The 27,775-nt window shown below is 46.9% G+C and overlaps 1 protein-coding gene across 3 annotated transcripts in view; it reads left to right on the top strand.

The window, feature by feature from the left end:
- KDM2B (lysine demethylase 2B) overlaps positions 1–27,775 on the top strand; it is a 123,537-nt gene that overhangs the window by 51,593 nt on the left and 44,169 nt on the right. For all 3 annotated transcript variants that reach the window (XM_082640940.1, XM_082640942.1, XM_082640941.1), the window contains 3 exons: positions 1,629–1,755; positions 3,875–4,356; positions 20,582–20,668. In XM_082640940.1, the coding sequence (XP_082497066.1) occupies positions 1,629–1,755; positions 3,875–4,356; positions 20,582–20,668 (696 nt within the window). The remainder of the gene's footprint in view (positions 1–1,628; positions 1,756–3,874; positions 4,357–20,581; positions 20,669–27,775) is intronic.

Consider the following 27,775-nt stretch of genomic DNA (forward strand, 5'->3'; position numbering starts at 1 on the left):
AATACTCTCCCAGCAATAAAACTGGGGTTCTCGGGAAAGTAGCTGGAGCCAAGGAAACCGCTAGATGATGTTCCCAACTCCATGCATCCCCCCGAGGAGCTCAAAAGCATGTGGCAGCCAGGATCTCATTCCAAAGCACACCATCCACCAGAGGCAGGGAGGTCAAATGGACCCAGGACGCAGATGGGAGAAGCGAGGCGCCCCCAGTGTGAGAAAAAGGCCTCGCAGCTGGAAACTGAGTCAGTGGGGCCTGGGGTGGATGGGGAACTGGAGCTGAGACTCTCAGAGGGCAGGGTGGGGGCCTTTTCCAGGTGGGCACTGAGAGACACAGGAAAATAGTATTTTAGGGCAGATGAAGCACCTAGGTCAGCTTGTATTCAATTCGCCTTCCTCCCAGATGTAGAATGTCGCCTGTTGGTTGTGAGCAAAGCAAGGTGGGAGAGTGTGCTTCCTTGACATCCAACTCCCTGAGTTCCTGGAGGACGGGAGAGGTGAGGAGGGGTCTCTGGCTCCTGCACAGGTCCCTCAAGGCAGACCCACCCTTGGTGAGAGGGTCCAGGAGTGAGCGTGGACATGTGGGATGCATGTGTAGCCTCGCAGAAGAGGGCCCAGACATGGGAGACGGGGACCACTTCCCACCACCCTTGCCTGCTCAGGATGTAGTTTCTGAAAGACTCTTCTGTGCCAGGGCCATCAGTGGTATTTCTTCCTCCCCATGTCTTGCTGCCATCTCGTTGGTGTAGGCCCCGTGCTGCCACCCATCAGAATCCCCCTGGGGCTGGGTCTTTTCACAGCTCTGATGCACAAAGCTCTCTGCACCTATACTTCCTCCCCTGTCAGAAACAGCCAAAAGGGGATCTCCAGCTGGACTGCTGCTCCAGACCCGGGGCTGTGTTCCCCAGTGTTAGGATGGTCCAGGGTCACACCAGGAACTTGTGTCAGAGGGAGTCATCTGTGGAGATACAGGCTGGAAGTGCCAGATGTTGTGGGGGAGGAGCAGGAGGTGGACCCCTCTGAGGCCCCACCCCTGTGGTAGGAGAGGCCACACCCCCTCCATCCTCATTGGTCCACCTCCTGTGGCCTCCCTCTGGGTACTGGATATGCTTGACTGCCTGTCTCTGCAAATGGGTAAGGTTTGGGGTTTGATTTCTGTTTTTCAAGGTGGGAGGGAAGGGTAGTAGAGTCTATGCAAGAATTTTGGAGAACCAGCAAGGAGCCCGTGCCTGTTGTAGCTAGAATCAGGCAGGGGCTTGCATCCGCAGGTACCCGCACCCTCCGTCAGCAGGTCAGGGGACAACTCTGTTTCTCTGCATCTCACAGAAGCACAAAGTGGACCCTGTACAGCTTTCCCTGTGCAAAGCTCAGAGACCTTTGAAATGATGCTCTTACATAGGCCTCTTCACCCGCTCTTCCTCCTCATTTGTGCATGCTGGTATCTTGCCCCTTCCAGCGCTTCCCTCCAGCCCACCCCCCATTTTTCCTTCCCATCATTTGTGCTCTTGCTAAGGTGATGAAAATAACTCCCACCCCCAGGAACTTTCCCCTCCCCAGACCCCAGTGCCGTTCTCTCTCTCCTTTCCCCTCTGCCGTCCAGAAGCTGACCTCTGCACCTGGATCTTTGCTTTCAGGTGCAGCCCAAATTCCGTTACCCCTTCTACTATGAGATGTGCTGGTATGTCTTGGAGAGATACGTGTACTGTGTGACCCAGCGGTCCTACCTCACTCAGGAATACCAGAGAGAATCAATGCTTACTGGTGAGTGAGCCTTGCAGTCCGGCCGCCTCGACGGCTCAGCTGGGGCAGGCATAATGTTTTTCAGTGGGGCTTTGGGAGTCCTGGGTTCTGGGAATTCTTTTGAGCCTGAGTGTCAGCAGATTCCTAGAGACCCTTGAGGAGAGGAGGGGAAGCCATCCTTGTCAGTTTCCCACTTGGAATACAGAGTCCAAGAGAGGGAAATTGTGACCCCAACAGAGTCATCTTGGGAGCCCCCAGGTCTTGCTGGTTGACTGTGCAGAGGTAGCGGGGGGGCCAGTCCCGGACAAGGTTGCTGAGACAGGCTCCCTGCAGAACAAAGAATCCTGGTTCTTTTTTTGAATCCCTTCCTGGCCACCAGCTGATTCTTCTTTCTCCCTGTGTTGGGGGTTAGGTTTTTGTCTATATAGAAGCAGGCCTAAGAGATGCAGCCAGTCCCTCAAAACCCAGGCCAGCTATAAGCCAGAGGGAGGGGTGACCAGGGCTGGGGATGCAAGCTTGGCAGAGCAGTGGGTGGTTTTGACAGAGGCAGGGAGAGAGCGTTTATAAGCCACAGCTGCAACGCCCTGCCCTGCTGCCCTTACTTAAAGGGACATCATCCCCCCAAAATGGCTCAGTCCTTGAGTCTTGACTCACAGGCACCCGCCCTAAAGTTGCACCTAGCTGTGACAGCCCCAAAGAGCGATCTGTAGGAAGAACATGCTTCTTCCCCTCTGCCTCTGTGCTGTTACTGCCGAGGGGTTTTCCTGGATGCTAGAGTCACTGTGCCTCATTCACTGCATCTTTCTCATCATAGGATAGAAAAACGTGACTGGTCTGTCTCTTTTAGGGTCTGCACGATTTCTCCTGCAATCTCCAAGAGTTTTAGATTCTTTTTTTTTTTTCCTCTCTCACTGTAAGCCTCTTCCTTCCTTCCCTTGACTCCCCTCTGACTTTAGGGGTTTCAGGGCAGACATGTGATGGGGAAATGTTTCTTCCAGGGTCTTTACTGGGGAGTGCCTCGTGGAAATTCAGTTCTGTCGGCTGGGGGTGGGGTGGGGTGGGGGTGGTTCTCCTGTGAGTTTCATTCCTGTTAGATGATTCAGGCGTTGAAAAATACCAAAATCCTACAGCCTGCTCTTCTGAAGTTTCCAGCCGACAGGAGATGGGAAATGACTGTGAAGTAGCGTGATAACCTCTGTTGTTGCGGGAGCTACACGTTCCCGTGAGGACCAGAGGCTTGATCTGTGGCAGTCCCCAGGACCAGGCAACTGAGGGTCACTTCTCTCATTTGGAAATTTAGGGCCATAGAAGAAAGTTCCCGATTTCATTCCAGGCTTGAGAGGAAATGTGGAGGCAATGTTTGGGTCATTGGTGCCCACTTTTTTCTTAAAATTCCTTGCCACTGTTTCCCCCTGCCTCTCCAGTCCATCTGCCAAAGAGAAGGGGGGACGTTCGGGAGACACCGCACTTTTTTGAGTGCTAGTTATGTGCCAGGAACTGTGCTCTGTGATGCCTTATTTAATCCTCACTACAAGCCTTCAGGGGAAGTATTCTTTGCCTATATTTTGAAACAGCCTTCTTGGGATATAGTTTATATATCATACAATGCACCCATTTAATGTGTACCATTCAGTGGTTTTTAGTCTATTCCCAGGGTTGTGCAAACATCAGCACAGTCAATTTTTAGAACGTTTTCATCATCCCAGAAGGAACTCTGTACCCTTGAGCTACCACCTCCTCCTCTCACCCCACGCCCATGCCCTCAGCCCTAAGCAACCACTCATCTACTTTCATTCTCTATAGATTTCCTCCTGTTCTGGACATTTCATATGAATGGAATCATATAATATGTACTCTTTTTGCCTTATTTTTACACACTGAAAGGTACAATGCCAGGTGTGTTCAGAGAGGTGAGGCAACCTGTCAGGGTACACGTGGCTGGGGAAAAGCAGAGCTCTGACTGACACTAGCCTTTCTAGAGCCTGAGGGAGGCAGAGGCCATTAGAATTGTCAAAAGAGCTCGATCTGCAGGGTAAAGGGGAGGGGTAGTGCGTGGGGGTCCTGGTTACTTCCAACAGGGAGTTTGGGGTGTTCATCTCAGTCTTTCTTGTGACATTCTCCCCCGCCCCCCACCCCATAGATGCCCCAAGAAAGCCCAGCATAGACGGCTTCTCATCTGATTCCTGGCTGGAGATGGAGGAGGAGTCCTGTGAGCAGCAGCCCCAGGAGGAGGAGAAGGAGGAGGAGGGGGAGGAAGAGGAGGAGGGTGCAGATAAGACGCCCAAAGCTCCCACCGATGGCCCTGCCTCGCCCACCAGCACCCCCTCCGAGGACCCGGAGGCCCCTGGGAAGAAGCCCAAAGCCCCTGCCATGCGCTTCCTCAAAAGGACTTTGTCGAATGAGTCAGAAGACAGCGTGAAGTCCGCCACGGTGCCCATAGACTACCCCAAGACGCCCACCGGCTCTCCCGCCACCGAGGTCTCTGCCAAGTGGACCCACCTCACCGAGTTTGAACTGAAGGGCCTGAAAGCTCTGGTGGAGAAACTTGAATCCCTCCCGGAGAACAAGAAGTGTGTTCCTGAGGGCATCGAGGACCCCCAGGCACTCCTGGAGGGTGTGAAGGTGGGCAGGGGGTCACCTTGGGCTGGGCAGCTGAGGAGGGCCGGGCAGGTTCTGTTTAATAAGCAGGTTCCTGACGGCAGCTCAGCTCCGGGGGGCTTGGTGCAGACTGTCCTGGGGGTACGTCCATGTGCGGAGAGGGTCCTTTGGTCTAAGCAAGCCCATCTAGGGTGTCCCAGCAGAGGCCACTGTTGAGGCTTGCAGGGGGACCTCATGGTGGAAGCTGGCTCTGTAGTTGACAATGAACTTTCTCTCAGGACTTGTTGAAAAGCTGAGGCTTCTCGGGAAGCAGGCGTTGCTGCCTACGGTGCACTGGTGACGCTGCTCTTGGGCCCGGGGACAGACGCCTCCATCCCGGTCAGGAAGACCTGCTGCTCTGGGCTGGCTTCCCCCGGAGCATGCTTCTGTTTCATGTGAGCAGGCTGTACATCCTGATTGTCTTCTAGGTAGCCAGTTAAGGGCCACCTTGGCCACCCAGGATTCAGAGGTCTCCAAGTAGAGCCTAATTATTGAGCAAACTCATTGAGCACCAGCTGTGGTGGCCACGGGGGAACGGGAAGCAGGCAGATAAAGAAATGAAGAGGGAATTCCCTGGTGGTCCAGTGGTTAGGGATCGGTGCTTTCACTGCTGTGGCCTGGGTTCAGTCCCTGGTTGAGAACTAAGATCCTGCAAGCCGTGCAGTGTGGCCAAAAACAAACAAACAAAAAAGAAATTAGGAGACAGGGAATTGAGGGGCACAGTGTGTACCCAGGGCCTGGGAGTGGTGTGAGGGGATACTTATTGGCCACACCAGGGGCCAGGGCTCTGGGACAGTTATGCAGTGAGAATTTGAGTTGGGCCTTACAGAGACTGCGTAGGAGTCCTCCAGATGGGGAAGGCTGTTCTAGGCAGAGTGCAAATGTGCAATGTATTTAAGAAACAGGAAATACATTGGGAGGCCTTGTCTTGTGGTAATCATAACATTTGTTGAAAGCTTACCACCTGCCAGGTACCAGTGCTAGGGAAGTGGTAGGTACCCATGTTATCTGCACTTAACCGATGATGAAGTAGACTCAGGGAGGTTAAGGGACATGCCTGAGGTGACCGAGCAGGTGGATAGTAGGGCTGGGATGAAGCCTCCAGAGTGCCTGTGTGGATATCACTACTTGGAACTGCCTCCTGTCCCAGCATTGGTAAGGCTTTTTGATGTGAGGCCTCAGAGACATTTGGGCTTCCTTCTCCAATGTCTGATTCTCAAGTGAATCCAGCTGCCCGCCGCGGTTGGAAACTGAATTTGTCTCTTCTTTGATGGCTGCAGACTCAACCGAGGACTTAATTAGTTCATTTGTATATTTGTTTGTTTAGAAAACATTGTATCAGGCCCTGGAATCTAGAAATATTAAGACTATTCTGCTGCCCTTGAGGTGCTCAGTGATCAGGCGCTGAACTCTTGGGGTCTAGCGGAGGGGTGACCTGGGGCCCAATCAGGTAGCTTAACAGGTACCACCAGCAGAGGGAACTGGTGTACAGGATCTTTAATCCAGGTTATGTCTTACTTTATATAGCAGGTGTACCCCCTATAGGTGCCACAAAATTAAAATCTTATAACTCTGGGAAATTGCCAGGTAAAAGAACTAACTCTGTGGTGAATGTCCCGACAAAACAAACCTTTACTTTCAAATAGGTCTTTTTCATTGACTGTTTTGGAGGTTGCTGACCTCTCTTGAGAGTTTTGTGAAAATACGCTTATACACACAAAATTTTGTGTGCAATATCAGGGGGTCTTGGACTCCTGAGCCTATTCCTGGACCTCAGAATAAGAACCTCTAAGCTTATGGAATGGAGTTTTTGGGTTTCCTAAAGGAAATATTGGGTTTCCTAAAGGAAACCTTAGACTTCTGTCATGTGGCTACTTTTTCTTCTAAGATCCTATAAAGTGAAAGCAAGCTATTTTCATCAATAATAAAATCACTAATAGCATTAAGGTTCCAAAATGTTGTAAATGAGTTAAAAAAATTTCATCTGAAGAGGAGATGTTGTTCTGTGCTTGTGAAGAGCCTTTTTTACTTTGTTATGTTTATGTGCGGTGTTCCTGGTTGGTCAGATTTCTTTCTAGGGATAGGACTCAGACCCTTGTATCCCTCACCTGTACCCACCTGATCGACCTCTGGGACTGGATTCAGCCTAGGCCCCGTGATGGTGTGAAGGAGGCCTGGGCTAGGGGCTTAGACAAATTTCAAGGATCCCAGTCTCCATCCTCCCCAACCGCCACCATGGGGTTCAGTGGCAGCTCATGATAATATGTGGTAATGAATCTCAATTACTGTCTGTTGTTATAGATCTTTTTCATGTATAAACTCATTTAAACCTCCGAGCAATCCTCTGTGGTACTTTTGTTACCCCCATTTTACAGATGAGAAAATTGAGGTACAGATAGGTTAAGTAACTTGCCCAAGGCCACACATACTGCTTGATGGGGGAATCCATGCGCTCACACACTAGACTGCTTTTTTGGCCACTGTAGAGAAAGTGATTTTCTCTCTTCTCAGAGGCGACTCTGAATTTAGGGGGAAGGTAATAAGGTGACTGTTTGGACTTCCTTTGCAGAACAAGCAACAGATTTGTTTGGTCCTGGGACAAAAGTTGTAAATTGGCAGTCCCAGGGCCAAATCCAGCTTCTAGGCATTGCATTTGGCCTGTATAGTATTGAACGTATTTTTGTAATTACTTGCTAACATTAAAAAATCAGGAGAATAAATTAAAGAAAAGTCAAAAAAGTTATATAAACTATCCTGGCTATCCTGGCTCGTGTTCCTGACTGGCTACAAGCAGCAGGAAGTGAGTAGCAGGTGATCTCATACACCCCAGTCCCCACCACTCCCTACTGTCCCCCTAATGTCTACTTACCATTCGGCTCACGCATCTCTTTTTAGTATAATCTAACCATTTAGCTTACTTATTGAACTTACCTGTCTTCAGAGGTATTTATGGTCTTGAGCCTTGTCTGAGGAGGGCCTTTATCAGGCTAAAGAGCTTATAAGCTGGGTGGACAGGTCTCCTTAGAGCCCCATGAAAATTGGAGCCTCTGCTAGCATCTCTGAGTGCTGTGTGGCCTGTATGGGGGAAGTGGACCACTCGTCCCTTCCAGAGAAGGTAGATAGAGCTACTTCCTTGCTCTTTGGCCAGGCCATTAGCCCCAGTCCCTCCCAGTCCCTGGAGACCCAGAGGAGATTTTTGAACCCAAGACTGGCCTCTAGAGTGAGTGTTGTCACAGAAGGCGAGCAGCTTCTTCCTGGCTGCACACTTAGGTCCCTTTGTTTACTCTTCTCAGATGTTGGGGTTTCTTGTACACTGGCTGAGAACTAAAAGTCAGCTCAGAAATGTGGGTCCAAGACAGAATTCTTAGCCGATGCCCACTGCCTCCACTACCACTGAGTGATTTGTGTTTCTCACCAGTGGTGGTTCACCCTTGACGGTTGATCAGTTATGATCTTTGGCTTGTGTTGCAAAAAGATGATGTCTTCTTTCCTTCTCTCTCTTTCTCTGGGACCTTAGAGACTGCTGCTAGTGGTGGCTTATGGCAACCAGAGCCCCTGGGATAAGAGACAGTCCCCAAAGTAAGTCAGTCTCCATATGGCTAGGTTTTAGCTTTTATCAAAAACCTATTTTTTCCTTTCATTTGTAATATATGGTATTTTTTAAAATTAATTAATTTTTGGTTGCATTGTGTCTTCATTGCTCCGTGGGCTTTCTCTAGTTGTGGCGAGCGGAGGCTACTTTTCGTTGTGGTGCGCAGGCGTCTCGTTGTGGAGGCTTCTCTTTGTTGCAGAGCATGGGTTCTAGACATGCGGGCTCAGTAGTTGTGGCTCACGGGCTCTAGAACGCAGGCTCAGTAGTCGTGGCGCACAGGCTTAGTTGCTCTGCGGCATGTGGGATCTTCCCGGACCAGGGCTCGAACCTGTGTCCCCTGCATTGTCAGGCGGATTCTTAACCACTGTACCACCAGGGAAGTCCCTATGTTTTTTAATTGTGGTAAATTATATACAACATTTATCATATTCATTAATGAATTAATTATAATTACCAGATCACCAGTTTAGAATCTTGAAGGAAGAGACATTTACCATTTTAACCGTTTTAAAGTGTACAGTTTAGTGGTATTAAGTACATTCACAATAATATGCAACCACCACCTCTATCTAGTTCAGAACTTTTTCATCACCTGAGGCAGAACCTTGTACCCATCAGCAGTCTCCATTTCCCCCTCCCCCACAGTCTGCTTTCTGTCTTTATGGATTTACTGATTCTGGATATTTCATCTATTTGAGAGTTTTAAGTGTAGGGGAGTTACCTGGTGGTCCAGTGGTTAGGATTCAGGGCTTTCACTGCTGTGGCCTGCGTTCAGTCCCTGCTGGGGAACTGAGATCCTGCAAGCTGCGTGACGTGGCCAAAAGAAAAAAAAAAAGAGTTTTAAGTGTAATGTTGTTAAATGATCAGTGTAAAAAAAAAAATGTTTTTAACATTATAGGCTAGAGGATAGAAAATGTCCCCTTCCTCAATTCTCACATCCTGGAAAATAACCTTTGTTAATCACTTACTGAATGTACTTCTGGAGCTTTCCCCTCACTCCCATGTATACAAACATATATAAATTTGTTTTTAATTAGTTCATACTTGCTTTTGTCCCTTAAAGCTTCCTTTTTTGTGTCTGTTCCTATAGGTCTAGTTTACTCTTTTTTGTGGGCAGGACTTTTGAAAGTTGAGTTTTTCCTTGCAGCCATGCTAATGAGAGTACCTCAGTGACCCTATGGTTTAAGCAAGACCAAGGGAGCTCATTCGGACCTTCAAAACTTGACTGGGAGTTGGGGGGTCTTGATTTAGATTCAAGTCAAAATGACCATCTACCTTTTTGCTTTTTGACAGGAAAGGAGATGCCAGCATCCTGTAAAAATCTAAGAAAGCCATTTCCTTCCCCATCTTTGTGAAAGTCTTTGGGATTTGGCATTAAGGTGCCTTAAGCGACTCCCTTCTTTTAAGACCATTATTCTGTGGAGAGTGCAGGATACTGGCTTGTGCGTAATGGGAAAAACAAGAAATCAGGACACGAGAGATGCTTGAATTCAATTTCAGTTTCTGTTCTTAGCTATTTGCTGTGTGGCCTTGGGCAAGTCACACCACCTTTCTGTTTACCTGTATGTAAATCTAAGATATTAGACTAAATGTGCTTTGTCCTTTCAGGGATCAGATTCTGTTGGTTCCTTGGCCACTCTTAAGTGTATAACTGATTGAAATCTGAGTATTCTCACTGTAAAATGAGGATAATAACAGGGACCTAGGTCACTGAATTATTTTGTGGGACAATGAGGTAATGCACACTTAGCTCTCCTAGTAAGTCCTTGGAGAAAAATTAGGTATGCTTAGGTAACAGGCAAAGGAGAGTCAGACTGGCTTTGACCAGCTCCCCACCCTTCCCATGCTCTTTCACCACCTTTCAGCTTCCCCCATCCCTGTTTTAGGTTAACGATTACCGTCTGTATTAGTTTCCTAAAGCTGCTGTAACAAAGTACCACAAACTGGCTTAAACCAACAGAAGTTTATTGTGTCACATTTTGGAAGTCAGAAGTCTGAAATCAAGGCCATGCTCACTCTGAAGGCTCTGGGGGAGGATCTTTCCTTGTCTCTTCCAGTTTTTCTTGGTTGCTGGCAATCCTTGGAGCTCCTTGGCTTGTAGCTACATCCCTCCAGTCTCGGCCACAGTCTTTACATTGGCAGTCTGTGTTCTCTGTGTGTTTCTGTGTGTCTTCTCTTCTCATAAGGGTGATGTCTGTGGATTAGGGCCCACTCTAATCCAGTATGACCCATTTCCCAATAAGGTCACGCTATGAGGTTTTAGATGCACTTGAATTTTGAGGGGCTCACTATTCAGTTCATTGCATTGTTTTTTTCCCCTTTTATCTCTTGGATTGGCAATCATTAATCAGTGGACAAAGTAATTCCTAGTGAGATGGGAGTTGCCCTGCAAGCTGTCCCTCCTAGAGGAGTCTATACTTTCAGCTAGAACTCCAGAGAGCTGAGGCTCCTGATGGGGGGGAAGGAGGGCATGAGGCCATTCCTCTAATCATTTGTAAATGACTTGAAAATAACCAGATGCATTACAAGGTTGTGAAGGCTTGGGCCTAAGTGCCCAGTAACCACCAAGATAGGAAGTGAGAGGGTCTTTGTCAGATATGTGTTTGCAAGGTGATTCTGCAGCTGTCCTTGTTGATTAAGATAATGCCAGGCTCTCTTTCCTATCATTCCGTGCTCTTCTGGCTGCCAGAGTGTCAGCTAGGGGTGGAAATGCCAGCTCACTATAGACAGCCACCTTTCTTATTGCATGGAATTATGGGGCCTCACAGAATTATGGGACTGATGGAATTGTGAGGCTACATGGAATTGTGGGTCTGCAAGGAATTATGGGACTGCATAGAATTATGGGGCCACATAGGATTGTGGGTCTATATGGAATTATGGGACTGCATAGAATTATGAGCCACATAGAATTGTGGGGCAGAATGGAATTAAGGGGCTGGAAGAGACAGTGAGGGGCCACTGCTTTCAGATGTTACTTTAAAAAAAAACCCACTAAAAAAGAGATCAATTGTATTGTTCTTTCATCAAAACCCAAATAGGAAAGAAAATAATGCCAAATTAAGAGTACATTGCCCAAACAGGTGTTATCTTTTAAGACCAAAAGTTGTGGAGCCAGGCTGACTCCCCTGTACCATCCATTAACCAGCTGACTGCTCTGGGGGAATGCAGTAAAATGGGAACAGTAAGAATCATGCCTCATCGAATTAGTGAGGTGACATGGGTAAAGAAAGAAAGCCTTAGCACAGGGCCTTTAAGTGCTCAGTGAACTAGAGCTGATATTATTATTTCAGACACCATGGAGTGAGAACAGGCCCATTTAGGGTCAAGTGTGAGAGTCTATGAAACCCATGACTGTGAAAGGAAGGTGTGTACAGATTTTATCCCTTGGGGTCATCAGGTCTGGACCCCAGAACACACCTGCTTGTCTGAGTTGCCTTTTCTGGGTCTTGCTCTTTTGCAAAACAGTGAGGCGTAGAGCCCAGGCCTCCAGCACTGTCAGCTTTTTAAAAATCGTCACACCCCTCCTGCTTCAGAGGAGCCAAAAGGCGGGAAGCCAGTGGGAGGGCTGCAGCCTGGCTTTCTCACACCCTGAGGATGACCCAGAGCATAGAAAACAGGGAACAACCAGATTCAGCCTGGCCAGGGGGTCAGGCCTCCAGAAGTCACCAAGGCTCTTCTACTGGGGGCTGCATGTAATATTGAGCCCCGTGTTTGGTATTTTTGCTGGTCTGTGAGTGGATAGAGGGTTGATACAGGGGTGAATCCTGTCACCTAAGGAGCCAAACAAGGTACGTGTTATTCTGAGTCTGCTGCTGGTACCACCTCCGGAGAACGAAGGAGAGCAGTGAGGGGCCAGAGATCTGAGTTCCAGACACCTGTGCAAACCCTAGACTTGAAAAATGGGTGGGTTGATCCATGCCACTTGGTGTTCCTTTTAGCCTAAAACTGACTTCTGGGTCCCTGAATCACATTTTTATCCCCACTAGTTATGCAGCTAAATCAGCTTTTAAACTGCTTTTCAAAATTAAATAAACTTAAAATTTTTTCCCTATGCTTAGAACTTGTTAAATGGATGAATTCTGCAAACAGAGGATGGGGACTGTGTACCCCAACAGGAAATATGGCATAAGCCAAAAGGGATCAGCTAACATTTGTTGAGCATTTTCCACATGCCAAACACCTTCCATGTATTATGATGCTGGCAAGGTGGGGACTGGTATTATTCCATTTCTTAGTTGGGAAACTGAGGCTCAGAGAGATGTGGTGACTCACCCAAATCATGTAGCTAATAAGCTTTTTTTAAAAAAATTTTATTTATTTTATTATTTCTTTTGGCTGCACTGGGTCTTAGTTGTGGCATGCGGGATCTTTAGTTGCAGCATGCAAACTCTTAGTTGCAGCATGCATGCGAGATCTAGTTCCCTGACCAGGGATCAAACCCAGGCCCCCTGCATTGGGAGTGTGGAGTCTTACCCACTGGCCCACCAGGGGAGTCCCGCTAATAAGCTTTTAATCATGAGGCACTATGGCAAGTGTGGTCTGTTAGTTTCCTGTGACTTGCCATAACAAATAACCACAAACTTGGTGGATTGAAACAACAGAAATTTATTCTCTAACAGTTCCAGAGGCCAGAAGTCAGAAGTCAGAAGTCAAGGTGTTGGCAGGGCTCTCCTCCCTTGGGAGGCTCTGGGGAGGATCCTTCCTTGCTCTTCCAGCTTCTGGTGGTTCCTGGTGTTCCTTAGCTTGTGGCTGTGTCACTCCAGTCTCTGCCTCTGTCTTCTCATGGCCTTCTTCCTTATGTCTGTTTGAATCTCCCTCTCCGTTCTCTTATAAAGACAGCAGTCGTTGGATTTAGGGTCCACCCTAAATCCATCATCTCGAGATTCTTAACTAATTATATCTGCAAAGCCTTCCCCCCCCCCCCCCCGCGTAAGGTCACATTCACAGGTACCAGGGATTAGGACTTGAACATAGCTTTTTTTTTTTTTAATCTTTTTTTTTTTTTTTTTTCGGTACGCGGGCCTCTCACTGTTGTGGCCTCTTCCATTGCAGAGCACAGGCTCCGGACACACAGGCTCAGCGGCCATGGCTCATGGGCCCAGCCGCTCCACGGCATGTGGGATCTTCCCGGACTGGGGCACAAACCCGTGTCCCCTGCATCGGCAGGCGGACTCCCTACCACGGCGCCACCAGGGAAGCCCCCCCTTTTTTTTTTCTTGGCCGCACCATGAGGCTTGTGGGTTCTTAGTTCCCTGACCAGGGATTGAACCCGCAGGGAAAGCACGGAGTCCTAACCACTGGACCGCCAGGGAATTCCCTGAACATAGCTTTTTGCGAGACACAGTTCAGCCCAGTACAGATGGGTTTTTACAGGCAGGCACAAGATGATTGGGCTGGGGTGGAGGCAGGGATCTTGGGAGACCTAAGGTGCATTGATGCCTGGTTGCAGGGGTCCTTACCTATGGCCAGGAGGGACCCCTGAGACTGCTGGGTTCCCTACAACAGCAGCCTGAGCTGCTCCATGCCATGTTACTCTCCCTCTACTGGCCTGTGGTTGGTGATTCTTTCCTGATGCCTGCTTCTGCTTTATCGTCACAGTGTTGGTATTTTTAGTCACAGTTATAGATGGAGTTTCTAATTATTAATGCCCCATTCTGGGGAGCAGTGGGGCCTGAATCCAGTGTTCACTGATGAAGCTCTTTGAGAAAAGTTGGCATAGGAGGAGCCGAGGCCCAGCACATCTGTTGTCTGTGGTTCTCTTGTTAAGTCAAAACCAGGGCAGTGTGCATCAGAAAGGGCCTGGTGGCCCCTGTCCTTCTCCTACAGAAAGCCTGCCTGTTCTTTCCTGCTCAGAAGGGTTGTATGGTATAACCCAAAGAGTGCTGGGCTGTTACAGGCACCCAGGCTTCCTAGTCTCTGCTTCCAAGAGCCCCAGGGAGTGTATAAATGCTAGCAGAGCCCAGGGAAGACAGTGACTAGATTCCCTCCCTTCAGCACAATTTATTTCTCAGAGAGAAAATCTCCAATTAGAATAATCTCCTCCTCCTGCAGCCTGTCACATACTGACGAAAAATACTTGCCTGTGGGACAGAGGCCAGAGTGCCCCCTGGTGGCCACTGACAGCCACACATGGAGAGGAACTCTGCTTCCTTTAGGAAGTGTGTGTATGAGCTCCGAGACTCAAGGATACTTGGCGAGGTCTCTTTATTAATTTTAATTATTAGTTATCATTATGTACTAATTATTAATAATACTTATGCCTTCAGTTATAGCTTTTTTAACCAGCCATTCCTCTAAAGAGGCCTTACTTCAATGCTTGTGAGTTACTGACACCAGCTCTGATATTGAAATGACAGGAAATCTTGAGACAATTCAGAAGGAAACTCAAAGCAAACCAAGGCAAGTGGGCATTATTTTCAGTCACATGCAGAGCAGTGTTTATAAACTGGTCACCCATGGCCCAGGCCAGCCCACAGATATATTTGGCTCACAATGTTTTTTTGAAATTTTCAGTCAGTTGCCAACATTTGAAATTGGAGAGATTTTATTTTATTTTATTTTTAAGATTTTTTTTTTTTGATGTGGACCATTTTACAAGTCTTTATTGAATTTGTTACAATATTGTTTCTGTTTTTTTTTTTTTATGTTTTGGTGTTTTGGCTGTGTGGCATGTGGGATCTTAGCTCTCCGACCAGGGATCGAACTCGCACCCCCTGCGTTGGAAGGTGAAGTCTTAACCATTGGACCACCAGGGAAGTCCTGAAATTGGAGAGATTTTAAATAAAACTCTGGATCTTTGATTTCTTCTGAAAAACCAGAGATCTGGTAGGGTTCATTTCCACAGGAGGTTAATAAGTTGAAATTGAGAAGCATTTGCCATCTTTAAACTGGGCATGTGGTCTCTAGTTTGCCATACGCTGCACTACTGTCTATCGCTCTAAGAGTCCATTTATATTTTTAACTTTCCCTGCTTGGTTCCTGGAGGCATTTGAGTTTGTCACCCCCCAGCATAGAGTTTGAGATTGGGATAAGGGGGCAGAAAATCCTGTGGAAGTCCTCTGACCCCCAACCATAGGGTAAGATATATGTATATAGCTTTGGCTAGACATGGAGCATCTTCCTGAGAAGTTTTTTTCTTAATGATTGGTGTGGGGGGGCCAGGAAACATTATTTTTAGAAGAAAACAAACCCTGATGTATTGTGGAGGAGGGTGTGAAATTCATATGGGTTATTAAGAACCATGAAATGTCAACAAAATTTCATTCCTGTGCAGGCCCACTTTGGTCACACAAGCCTCTTCCGTGATGGGGGGGAATGTTTCAGAAAGGCTTTATAAAGGTGTTAGTGGCTGAATGGTGTTAGTTAGTCCCTCTGTCTGTTTTGCAAGGAATAGGTGGGGATGATTCACTTCTGTATTGGTGAATCGAATGGTAAATATGAGCCCAGATTGTCTCTTGGGTGTCTTTTCTTTTTTTAAAAAATTATTTATTTATTTATGTATTATTTTTGGCTGCATCGGGTCTTAGTTTTGGCAAGTGGGCTCTTTGTTGTGGCGCGGGCTCTTCGTTGCAGCACACAGGCTTCTCTCTAGTTGAGGCGCGCAGGTTCCAGAGCACGTGGGCTCTGTAGTTGGGCACGCAGGCTCTGTAGCTGAGGCGCGCGGGCTTAGTCGCCCCGCGGCATGTGGGATCTTAGTTCACTGACCAGGGATCGAACCTGCGTCCCCTGCACTGGAAGGCGGATTCTTTTTTTTAAAAAATAAATTTATTTTATTTATTTATTTTTGGTTGTGTGGGGTCTTCGCTGGGCGTGGGGGCTTTCTTTAGTTGTGGCGAGCGGGGGCTACTCTTTGTTGCAGTGCGCGGGCTTCTCATTGCGGTGGCTTCTCTTGTTGCAGAGCATGGGCTCTAGGCACTCAGGCTTCAGTACTTGTGGCACACGGGCTCAGTAGTTGTGGCTCGTGGGCTCTAGAGCACAGGCTCAGTAGTGGTGGCGCATGGGCTTAGTTGCTCTGCGGCATGTGGGATCTTCCTGGAACAGGGCTTGGACTGTGTCCCCTGCACTGGCAGACGGATTCTTAACCACTCTGCCACCAGGGAAGCTCAAGGAAGGCGGATTCTTTACCACTGGACCACCTGGGAAGTCTCTTAGGTGTCTTTTTAATAATGGTGTAGGGATCAGTCAGAGACGTTGCTAGGCTAGCATGGTTTCCTGAGGCTTTATCACCCAGTGTTACTCGTTAGGTTTGTTGTCAGATGGACCCGGTCAGTGCCAGTTTTCACCCACCTCTCAGCTGTGTGACCTTGAACTATATCACTGAACCTCTCTGAATTTTAGTTTCTGCTTTTGTGAAATGGGGAGAATCAGCCCTACCCCACAGATAGGATTATTTTAATGTCTAGAGCAAGCACTCAACAAATGTTCCTAAGAATGGTAGTAAAATCACATCCAGCTTCATAGCCTACAACCAAGGTGTAGACGTCACTGTTCTACTCCGAGGACACACAATAGGAAGCTGTGGCTTACCCGAGGTGACACAGGTTATAAGTTGTAGAACCTGAACCCAGATCTTCTGAGTCTAGAGCTAGTGTTGTCCCAGGCATAACAGCAGAAGTTTAACTAGTGAGATAGTATGTCCCCAGTCTGTACTTTCTGGAACCTCTGAATCCATTCCTTAGGGAGGGACTGCCTTGCCCCACTCCTTTCTCCCCTTTTTAAAAATTGTAGTAAGATATACATAACATAAAAATTAGCATTTTAACCACTTTTAAGTGTTCAGTTCAGTGACATTAAGTACATTTACACTGTTGTGCAACCATCACCATCCATCTCCAGAACTTTTTCATCTTCCCAAACTAAAACTCTGTATCCAGAAAAAAATAAAATTAAAAAATTTAAAAAAACAAACAAGAAAAGCTCCTCTATATCCATTAAATAATAACTCCCCATTTCTCCCCTCCTCCAGCCCAGCAGGCACCCTTCTACTTTCCGCTTGTATGAATATACTGCTTTAGGGACCTCATATAAGTGGAATCATGGTACTTGTCCTTTTGTGTCAGACTTGTTTCACTGAGCGTAATGTCCTCCAGGTTTATCCACGTTATAGCATGTGACAGAATTTCCTTCCTTTTTCAGGCTAAATAATATTCCATGGTATGTATATTATACATATTATTTATCCATTCATCCATCGGTGGACACTTGAGTTGTTTCTACTGTTTGGCTGGTTTTTGTTTTTCTTTTAAATTTTTTTGATGTGGACCATTTTTAACGTCTTTATTGAGTTTGTTACAATATTGCTTCTGTTTTATGTTTTGGTCTTTTGGCCATGAGGCATGTGGGATCTCCTTGACCAGGGATCGAACCCACACCCCCTGCGCTGGAATGTGAAGTCTTAACCGCTGGACTGCCACGGAAGTGCCCTGTTTTGCTGCTGTGAACAGTGTTGATATGAACACGGCTCCCTTCCCTTTTTCAGAGATGGGCTGAATGATGCAGTTGTTAAAGAGTCTCCACCCCTTACTGGCTGAGTGATCTTGGACAATTCCCTTCATCCCCTAAGCCCTGCTTTTCTCATCTGCACTGTGGAAATGATGATAGTTCATCCCACAGGGTGGTCAGGAGGATTGGGTGAGCGTAGATATGAAATATTTAGTACGGCACCGGCCACAAAGCAAGCACTCAGTACTTCTTACTCTCATACGTTCATTCAACAGAACATGTGGTGCCTGCTCTCCTCCTGACGTTGACAGTTACCCCTCACCTGGCTAGTCTCACCTACCCCGAGTGGTGACCAGGTGGGTAGAGGGCAGTGGGAATGACCCACTCAAGTGCAGCTTGTAAGAGGTACAATGTCCACAGTGCATGTGAAAACAATAATGAAAGAACAAAGCTGATAAAAAGTTGGTTTGCTTTTTGTCATCATCAGGAACTGGCAATTCTAAACAACGTCAGTGAAGAAATACTCCTTCCTCCAGGCACGATCCAGGGAGCGATCGTTGCCACTGCTCCCAGCCTTTGGTTGCCTCATACACTCCATGTGAATTCCACACCTGAGTTGCATCGTGTCTGTATACTTGTTTCCTTTCTGTTGTATTTCTTTTAAAATATGCTGCATAGGTGTTAGAAAAATTGGCAGCCTAAGAATCCTGTTTTCCTTTATTGTAGCTGTTTCTACTGTCTGATTGGCATTATAAAAATTATTTTTTATTAATAGACTTTATGTTTTAAAACAGTTTTATATTTTCAGAAAAATTCTGCAGATAGTATAGAGTTTCCACATAACCCCCACACTCAGTTTCCCCTGTTATTAACATCCTACATTAGTAGCATGCATTTATTACTTTATATATATATATGTGTATAAATATATATATTTATTTTTCGCTGCATTGGGTCTTCGTTGCTCTGCACGGGTTTTATCTAGTTGTGGTGCACGGGCTTCTCATTGCGGTGGCTTCTCTTACTGCGGAGCACGGGCTCTAGAGCGCAAGCTTCAGTAGTTGTGGTACGTGGGCTCAGTAGCTGTGGCTCGCGGGCTCTAGAGCACAGGCTCAGTAGTTGTGGCGCACGGGCTTAGTTGCTCTGCGGCATGTGGGATCTTCCCAGACCAGGGCTTGAACCCGTGTCCCCTGCATTGGCAGGCGGATTCTTAACCACTGTACCATCAGGGGAGGCCCTGCATTTGTTACTTCTAATGAACCAATACTGATACATTATTGTTAACTAAAGGCTATCGTTTATTCACATTTCCTCAATTTTTACCTAATGTCCTTTCTCCCTCCTTTTGTCTGCGATAGTTTCTCAGAGTTTGCTTGTTTTTGTCTCCCTTGACAGATTTAAGGTGTACGGGTTAGGTATTTTGTAGAGAGTCCCTCTTCGGGGATTTGTGGCTTTATTTATTTATTTATTTAAGTTATTTACTGGAGACTTACTGTAGATTAGTCATTGTGGGAGGCTGGGGATATAGCCATGAACCAAGACATTTTATAGATAGCATTTATAAATCATTGACATTGACTCTGGGACTTGGAGAAGGTTGTGTACGTGCTGAGAATTGAACCCAGGCACCTCCAGAGGCCAAACCCTTGACCACGGTGTTGTTGGCCCCCTTCTGTGGGGAGAGGAAGGAGTTGTTCAGGTGGGTTTGAGGTAATAGGCACATTTTAAAACTTTTTATTTATTCATTTAAAAAATGATTTATTTTACTTTTTATTTTTACTTATTTATTTATTTATTGCTGCCACACAGCTTGTGGGATCTTAGTTCCCTGACCAGGGATCGAACCCGTGCCACCTGCAATGGAAGTGTGGAGTCTTAGCCACTGGACCGCCAGGGAAGTCCCAACATTTTGAAAAATCGGGCAACCAAATGATGATCATAAAAGTAGGAAAATAAGTAGATAAGTTAGAAGTGAGTTCGATTCTTTCTGGTGAAGATTTGGGAAAGTGAGTTAAAATCATCTTCACCTACATTTATCTTCTGAGCCCTTCTGCTCTTGCTGTTAAGTGCTACTGTGCAGCTTACTCTGTTCTTAAATGTCTCTGCAGGAATGTTTTGTACACTCCAAAAATTAATGGTCGAGGTAGGCCAGTCACGAATAGGCCAGTAACACATCTGTGCCCATCTCTAAACACTTTTTTATGGCATGCTGTGGATGCAGCCAAAAAACCCATGTGTGACATGGTCATGGGGCAGGTAGTCTGGTGCCAGAGAGCAGGGTTCAGGGGCTCTGTCCTCCTGGTCTGGGGCGGCATCCAAGTCCTTTGAGCATTTCTGAACCTTGGTTGCCTCACCAATAAGTTAGGGATGATTCAGTGGAGTGACATCTTACACCTTGATGAGATTCTAAAGTTAGCACACAAGGCCAAAATCTGGTAGAGTCAGGATTACCCTGAAAAACCTTGAAACCACCCACAAAGGAGTGAACACAAAATGACAAAGGAGTGAACGCAAAGTGCCTGTGTGGGAGACCCTCACACGGTCTGACAGTATGTCCATCACAGCCCATTTTTCTGCCAGCACATGGCTAGCACACTCCAAGCTTGGTCAGACCAGATTGAGTATCTACTTGTGTTTAGGGCCCTTGATGCAAAAAACAATGACATGTCTTTACACACCAGGATGAGAATACACATGGCTTGCCGACACATGGAAGACCAGAGGCAGGGCTCGTGGGTGAGACCTCGTGGTTGCTTTTGTTTCTCTGAGTACGTAGCTGAATTGTGTACATTAGAGGATCAGTTGGGTCACTGCCCAGCCCCCTCCCAGAAGACTTGGTAAGGATTAAATGAGGTTGGGTCCATGAGAGTCCCTGGAGCTCTGGACAAATGTTTGGTGTCAAAAGTATGATCAGTGAGTGATACATTCATGCAAGTCATAGGGAGGTATGTGATTTGCTTTTAAAATTTTTTTTGGAGAAGGGGATGTTCTGAGTTTTGTGGATCCTGGGGAAGCCTGGCTGCTTGGTTTCTATAGAGTGTGTGGATATTGGTGGAGTTGGGAAGACAGGCAGTGACTCTGCAGAGACTTCTGCTGGGTAAGGTGCAGCCTCCAGCCCCCTTCAGAGACATCCCCTCTACCCTGGGCTAATATGGCTGCTTTGTTTCACCACAGAATGTCCTGAAGGAGCACGCGGATGACGACCCCAGTCTGGCCATCACTGGGGTCCCCGTAGTCACTTGGCCAAAGAAGACTCCAAAGGTAAGACACAGATCGCCCACAGCTGGGAGACCATAAATCCACTGCTTTTTCACATCTCCTGTAAGATGAATGTTGGCAGCCTTTCACGGGGAATTCCTGGGAGAGGGCACCCCGTTTAAGATGAATGGTGTTGGTGAGTTGTTCATTGCAACTTTTTTTTTTTTAAAGGGATCATTTTCCCTAGCTGTGGAAACTGCAGGCACTGTCCCCTGGTGGTCACTCAGAAAACGGGGGAAGTGATGCCTCACCTTTCTTCCTTTCCTCTCCTCTCCTTTCTTCTATATCTCCTTCCTTCCCTTGACCTCTAGCTGCTTTGTGGGCTGTTTTCTCTTCTTTTGAAAGTAGTTTTTTTCTCTTTCTAAATGGGTTGATGCTGGGCAGTTCCCTGGTGGCCCAGTGGTTAGGACTCCGGGCTTCCACTGCAGGGGGCACGGGTTCGATCCCTGGTAGGGGAACTACGATCCCACATGCCTTGCAGTGTGGCCAAAAAAAAAAAAAAAAAAGAGTTGGTGCTCACCATGAAAAATTTGATCGAACAGGAAAGGACAAAGATGCTGGGAAGAATAGTAGTGACGTCACTGAGAACTTACCAGGGGCAGGTTGCCTTGCCTAGTCCTCTGCATCCCGTCTTATTTAGACTCCAGCAATCCTGTGGGATAGACACTTGTGATTTGTTTGACAGATGAGGAAACGGAGGCTTAAAAAGACGAAGTTACTTATTAGGTTACTTGGCAGAGCCAAGTCTGACAGCAGAGACCAAACTTTCAACCAGCGCCCTACCTCGGCTGCACCACTTTCTTGAGCAAGTTATATAAGCTCCCAGAACCTTACTTTCCTCATTTGTAGAAAGGGGTTAGACAAGTACCTACTTCAAATGGTCATTGTGAGGACTAAACAAGATAATGCATGCAGAGTCCATAGGACAAGGGCTGATTCATGGTAAGAGCTCTAAATGTCAGTTGTAACCTAAGCAGCCTTCCTGTTGATGGGTATTTTGCTAATTTCTGATTTTTTTTTTTACTGTTATAAAAAACACTGAGAGGAACGCTCTAGATCTCTACTGTCCAAAAGGGTAGCCACTAGTCATATGTGGCTATTGAGCACTTGAAATAAGGCAAACCCAAATTGAGAGGTGCTCAGTTTAATATACACAATAGATTTCAAAGACTTAGTACAAAAAAGAACAGTGCACGATACCAATTTGATTTATTTTTTATATTGATTGCCTGTTGGAATCAGGGTTGCCAGATTTTGAAAAGGAAGTCCATTTAAATTTGAATTTCAGGGCTTCCCTGGTGACACAGTGGTTAAGAATCCGCCTGCCGATGCAGGGGACACGGGTTTGAGCCCTGGTCCGGGAAGATCCCACATGCTGCGGAGCAACTAAGCCCGTGTGCCACAACTACTGAGCCTGCACTCTAGAGCCTGCGAGCCACAACTACTGAACCCGCGCGCCACAAGTACTGAAGCCCGTTCGCTTAGACCCCGTGCTCCGCAACAAGAGAAGCCACGACAGTGAGAAGTCTGCACACTGCAATGAAGAGTAGCCCCCAGTCGCTGCAACTAGAGAAAGCCCCCATGCAGCAACAAAGACCCAACACAGGCATAAAATAAATAAATAATAAATAAATAAATAAATAAATAAATAAATAAATTTGAATTTCAGATAAACAGCAGATATATTTTTTTACTATAAGTATATCCCATATAGTGCACGAGATATACTTATGCTAAAAAGAGTTTTTGTTCTTTATCTGAAATGTAATGGGGCATACTGTATTTTTATTTCCTAAATCTGGCAACCCTATTTGAAATGATAAAATTTTGGATATATTAAACAAAATGGATTATTAATATTCACTTCACCTTTTTCTTTTTACCTTGTAAAATGTGGCTTCAAAAAATTTTAAAGTACATATGTGGCTCACATTATATTTCTCTTGGACAGTGCTGTTCGGGGTTCTTCATTTCACTTTTGTTTGATTATCGTCTTAGGGTATATTCTTTCTTTTCTTTTTCTTGGCCATGCTGTGCGGCTTGTGGGATCTTAGTTCTCTGACAAGGGATCGAACCCGGGGCCACGGCAGTGACACCACCGAGTCCTAATCACTGGACCACCAGGGAGCTCCCATTAGGGTATATTCCTAAATGTGGGATTGTTAATGGGGAAAGTACTTGTGGGTATTGAATTCTAATTTCTCTTTGAAGCTTAGTGGGAACTGAGGTGGCCCTAGGAATGAAAAGGAGTTGCCTGCACATCTGCCTTTAGCTCCCCAATCTGTGGATGTGAGTGGGGTTTTAGAGTTGACTTTCCCCTACATGGGCCATAAATATAAATGTCATTTATCAGACCACAAACCGTGCTTGCAGAAACAGCAACTTGAAATAGCCCAGCCAGGTCCCATGGCTGCTTTGAACCTGCAGAGGAAACCGTGGCTTTGCCTTGCTGCCGCCTGCTTCCCTCCTAGCTGAGGAATTGCTCCACAGGACGGATTAGGGTTTGTAGAGGGCATGGGCTTGGCTTTTTTTGAATTTTATTTATTTTTTTATACAGCAGGTTCTTCTTAGTTATCCATTTTGTACATATTAGTGTATACATGTCAATCCCAGTGTCCCAGTTCAACCCCCCACCCTTCCTCCCGCCACTTTCCCCCCTTGGTGTCCATACATTTGTTCTCTACATCTGAGAGCATGGGCTTTTTTTTTTTTGCGGTACGCGGGCCTCTCACTGTTGTGGCCTCTCCCGTTGCGGAGCACAGGCTCCGGACGCACCGGCTCAGCGGCCATGGCTCACGCGCCCAGCAGCTCCGCAGCATGTGGGATCTTCCCGGACCGGGGCACGAACTCGTGTCCCCTGCATCAGCAGGCGGACTCTCAACCACTGAGCCACCAGGGAAGCCCCCGAGAGCATGGGCTTTTAAAGAAACACACTTGCCACTACTCAATGTAATCTCAGAATTAATGGAGGGATCCAAACCAGCCTCTGGGGGAAATCACTTCAGGACCACAAATGTGCCCTGTCTGGAGACCCTTAGCCCACTCCTGAGGGGCTTCTGGGCATTTTTTTCTTTAAAAAAAGAAAGCTGTGCCCCTTCTCCTCCCAAGGCCTGGAAACAGGAAGCTGGCTTCTGGCGGGAGTAGCCCTTATTTAAGATTCCCTTGGAGGACTGGTTTATAAGCACTGGTCTGTACGTAAGTTGGGCGTGGCTGGTATCAACACTGGTGGGAGAAATTGGAGCCCTTAGGCTGGTTGGGAAAGAGTGGGGGAGGGAGAAGTAAGAGCCTTTGACGTTTAACAGTGCTTGTGGGGTGCCAGGCTTTTTTTTTAAACACCTTATAATGAAACAAATAGAACTCACATACCTTACAGTTCTCCCACTTAAAGTGTACAATGAAATGTTTTTAGTATGTTGAAAATATTTAGAGTTGTGCAACCAACACCACAATCTAATTTTGGAACATTTTCATACCCCTCTTAAAAGAAGTCCCATCAGCGGTCAGTTCCCACTCCCCCAAGCCGCCCCTCCCCCAGCTGCTGGAAACTTTGTCTCCATGGATTTGCCTATTCTGGACATTTCATATAAATAGAATTGTACAGTATGTGGCCTTTTGTGACTGACTTCTTTCACTTAGAAGAATGTTTTCAAGGTTCATCCAAGTTATATATCTGTCAGTATTTCATGCCTTTATAGGGTTGAATAATATTCCACTGTATGGATGGACCACAGTCTGTTTAATCATTCATCTGTCGATGGGCATTTGGGCTGTTTCTACCTTTTGGCTATTGTGATTGATGATGCTATGAACATTCGTGTACAGGTTTTTAATGTGAACATATGTTTTCATTTCTCTTGGGTAGAAACCTAGGCATAGAATTGACGAGTCAGATGGTAACTCTACATTGAAGTTTTTGAGGAACTGCCTGTTTCTCAAAGTGGTTGCAGCATTTTCTATTCCTCCCAGCAATTATAAGAGTTCCAGATTTCTCCACATCCTTGCCAACACCTATTATCTGTCTGTTTGATTAGAGCCATGCAAGCACAATCGTTTTCTTTTTAATTTAGTTTTCTATAAATTACTTGAAGTTTATTGTATGAGTTTGCAAGGGCCGCTGTGACAAAGTACCTCAGACTGAGTGGCTTAAATGACAGAAAATTAATTTTTCTTACCGGTCTGGAGGCCAGAGATCACGGTGTTAGTTGGCAGGATGTATTTCTTTCTTTCTTTTTTTAGTAGAGCTGAAGAGTCTTTTTTTTTTTTTTTTAATTATTTATTTATTTATGGCTTTGTTGGGTCTTCGTTGCTGTGCGTGGGCTTTCTCTAGTTGTGGCGAGCGGGGGCTGTTCTTCCTTGCGGTGTGCAGGCTTCTCATTGTGGTGGCTTCTCTTGTTGAGGAGCACGGGCCCTAGGCACACGGGCTTCAGTAGTTGTGGCACGTGGGCTCAGTATTTGTGGCACGTGGGCTCAGTAGTTGTGGCACGTGGGCTCAGTAGTTGTGGCTTGCAGGCTCTAGAGCTCAGGCTCCGTAGTTGTGGCGCACGGGCTTAGTTGCTCTGCGGCATGTGGGATCTTCCCGGACCAGAGCTCGAACCCATGTCCCCTGAATTGGCAGGCAGATTCTTAACCACTGTGCCACCAGGGAAGCCCGGAAGATGTATTTCTTCTGAGGACTCTCTCCTTGGCTTGTAGATGGCTGTTGTCTCTGTGTCTTCACACGGTCTTCACTTTGTGTGTGTCTAATCTCCTCTTCTTATAAGGACACCAGTCATACTGAATTTGGGCTCACCCTAATGACCCCATTTTAACTTAGTTACCTCATTAAAGACCTATCTCCAAATACAGTCACATTCTGAGGTGCTGGGGGTTCAGACTTTAACGTGGATTTTGGGAGGACACAATTTAAGCCCATAACATGTATTATAAATTATACAAAAAGGAATAAATAACATAATAATGAATGCTATGACTCCCCCCTGCCCCAACTCAGCTCTAGAAATAAATTATTGCCAGTATAACCAAAACCCCCCTGGGTATTCCTTCTAAATGTATGCAACAGTTTTTAGATTTAATTTAATTTAATTCTTATATCGAGGCTGGGAGGAGGTTAGGATTGTCTTCATGATGCAGCTGAAACTGAGGACTCAGAGAGGTAGGCTGGTAAGCCTGGGGCCACACAGCTGGTGAATCTAAGGTGTTCGTCCCCAGATTTGTCCCTGGGCCTGAGGAACTCAATGAAACGTGGTGGAGGGCAGGGGGAGGGGAGGCTGGCTGCTGTATTTATGCATTTCCTGGCTGGTGGGGTTAAAAAGTTAACAGGAAGGGAAGAAGTAAGTAAACGACTGACTGCCTGGGCCGCCCGGGGTCTCTTGATTCCCAGGTTTGCAGTCGGCTTCCTCCCAATTTGATGCAGGTTGGGTTGAAAGATCAAGGGTGCTCATTGAGGCTGTCAGGATGCAAAGTCGGGATCGGTACTGGGTCTGGCTCAGGTTACTTAAGTAATTAATGCTAAATGATGATTAGCAAGAAATGCTTTGATCTCCCACCTTGCCTGCCGGAGAAGAAAGTCCCTTTCTGGAACTGATTAGGTGCCGTGAGGTCATTTCTGATGTGGTGTCTTTCAAATCAAAGATGCTACTGAATCACCCTCTGTCACAATTCCCCTGATTGGCCGTTTTCCCCAGTGGTGATGGATTTGTTTTGATCCGTCTGTACTCTGGCCACTTCCTTTTATGACCAAGTGGTAGGATTTGGGGGCCTGTCTGTGACCTTAGAACCAAGCTGAGGGAACTGAACTTCTTTGAGGCCCGACTTCTGACCTCAGCCTTATTAGCAAGTTGACCTTCTGCCCACCAGCCAGACGCTTGTGCTCAGCCAGCTTGTGGGTTGGTTCCCAGAGAAGGAAACCGAGGAAGGAGGTGAGATGAAGCTTTCCTGGAAAGTGAGCATGTTGATGCATTTGCTTCTTAATCTCTAGTGGCCAAACCAGGCTGCCTCTTGAATTTCAATTATGGGCAATTTTTCCTGAGTGGAGGAGCAGAGAGGCTGGCGAGTATACCAGTAAGAACCCTGACGGGGACGTGGGGACAGCCCTCTCCAGCAGTTAGTGGATCAGCTCCCTCACGGGGACGTCACAGGAACCACGGGAGGAAGTCACACACACACACCTGATGTCTGTGTCACCCTCAGTTCTGCTTTGTTTCTCTTCCCCTGCCTCCATACTTGGTCATTCAGATCTGGGAGGCCTGAGAAGTCTGGGGTCCCCCGGGAGTGACATGCAGCCTTTCCCTGAAGGACAGGCGACAGGCACGTGAGTCTGTAGAAGAGGCCCCCGTGTACTTCCTGTTCCCACTCTGCCCTGCTCCCAGCTCCTGTCTCCCCCGAGTAATTAAGCTGAGGATGTACAGTTGAGGAGGAGGAGGGGGAGGATGACTGCCATTTATTGTTGCCTACTCACGGCCAGATAATTTTCTAGAAAGGCAGTGTGGCCTAATGAGGACCAGTCCTCAGGCTGGTGGCATCTGCTTTACCTGGGGAACGTTTCTGTTTTGTTTTGTTTTGTTTTTTTGCGGTACATGGGCCTCAGTACTGTGGCCTCTCCCGTTGCGGAGCACAGGCTCCGGACGCACAGGCTCAGTGGCCATGGCTCACGGGCCCAGCTGCTCCGCAGCATGTGGGATCTTCCCAGACCGGGGCACGAACCCGTGTCCCCTACATCGGCAGGCAGACTCTCAACCACTGCGCCACCAGGGAAGCCCCTGTTTATTTTTTTTAATACAGTTTCCTGGGCCCCACTGAGCCACTCTGATTCAGTAGGGGTGGGTGGGACCTGGGAATTTGCACTTTCTAAATGCTTCACAGGTAATTCTCATGCACAACTAGGGTGAACTCTGGGGTCAGATGCACCTGGAGATTGACTCCTGGCTCGGCCGCTTACTAGTTGTGTGGTCATGGGCAAGTCTGAGGCTTAGTTTATTCATCTGTAAAAAGGGCTGATAGTGCCTTTCTTTCAAGTTCGCTGTGAGAGGCCGTCTGTAAAATACCTCTGTAGTAGCCTGTCAGTCAGTGATAGCAATTATACTTTTTCATAATTATGGTTTATAAGTAAAC

The sequence above is a fragment of the Mesoplodon mirus genome (genome assembly GCF_964341445.2).
Source record: "Mesoplodon mirus genome assembly, chromosome: 13".
NCBI lineage: Eukaryota > Metazoa > Chordata > Mammalia > Artiodactyla > Ziphiidae > Mesoplodon > Mesoplodon mirus.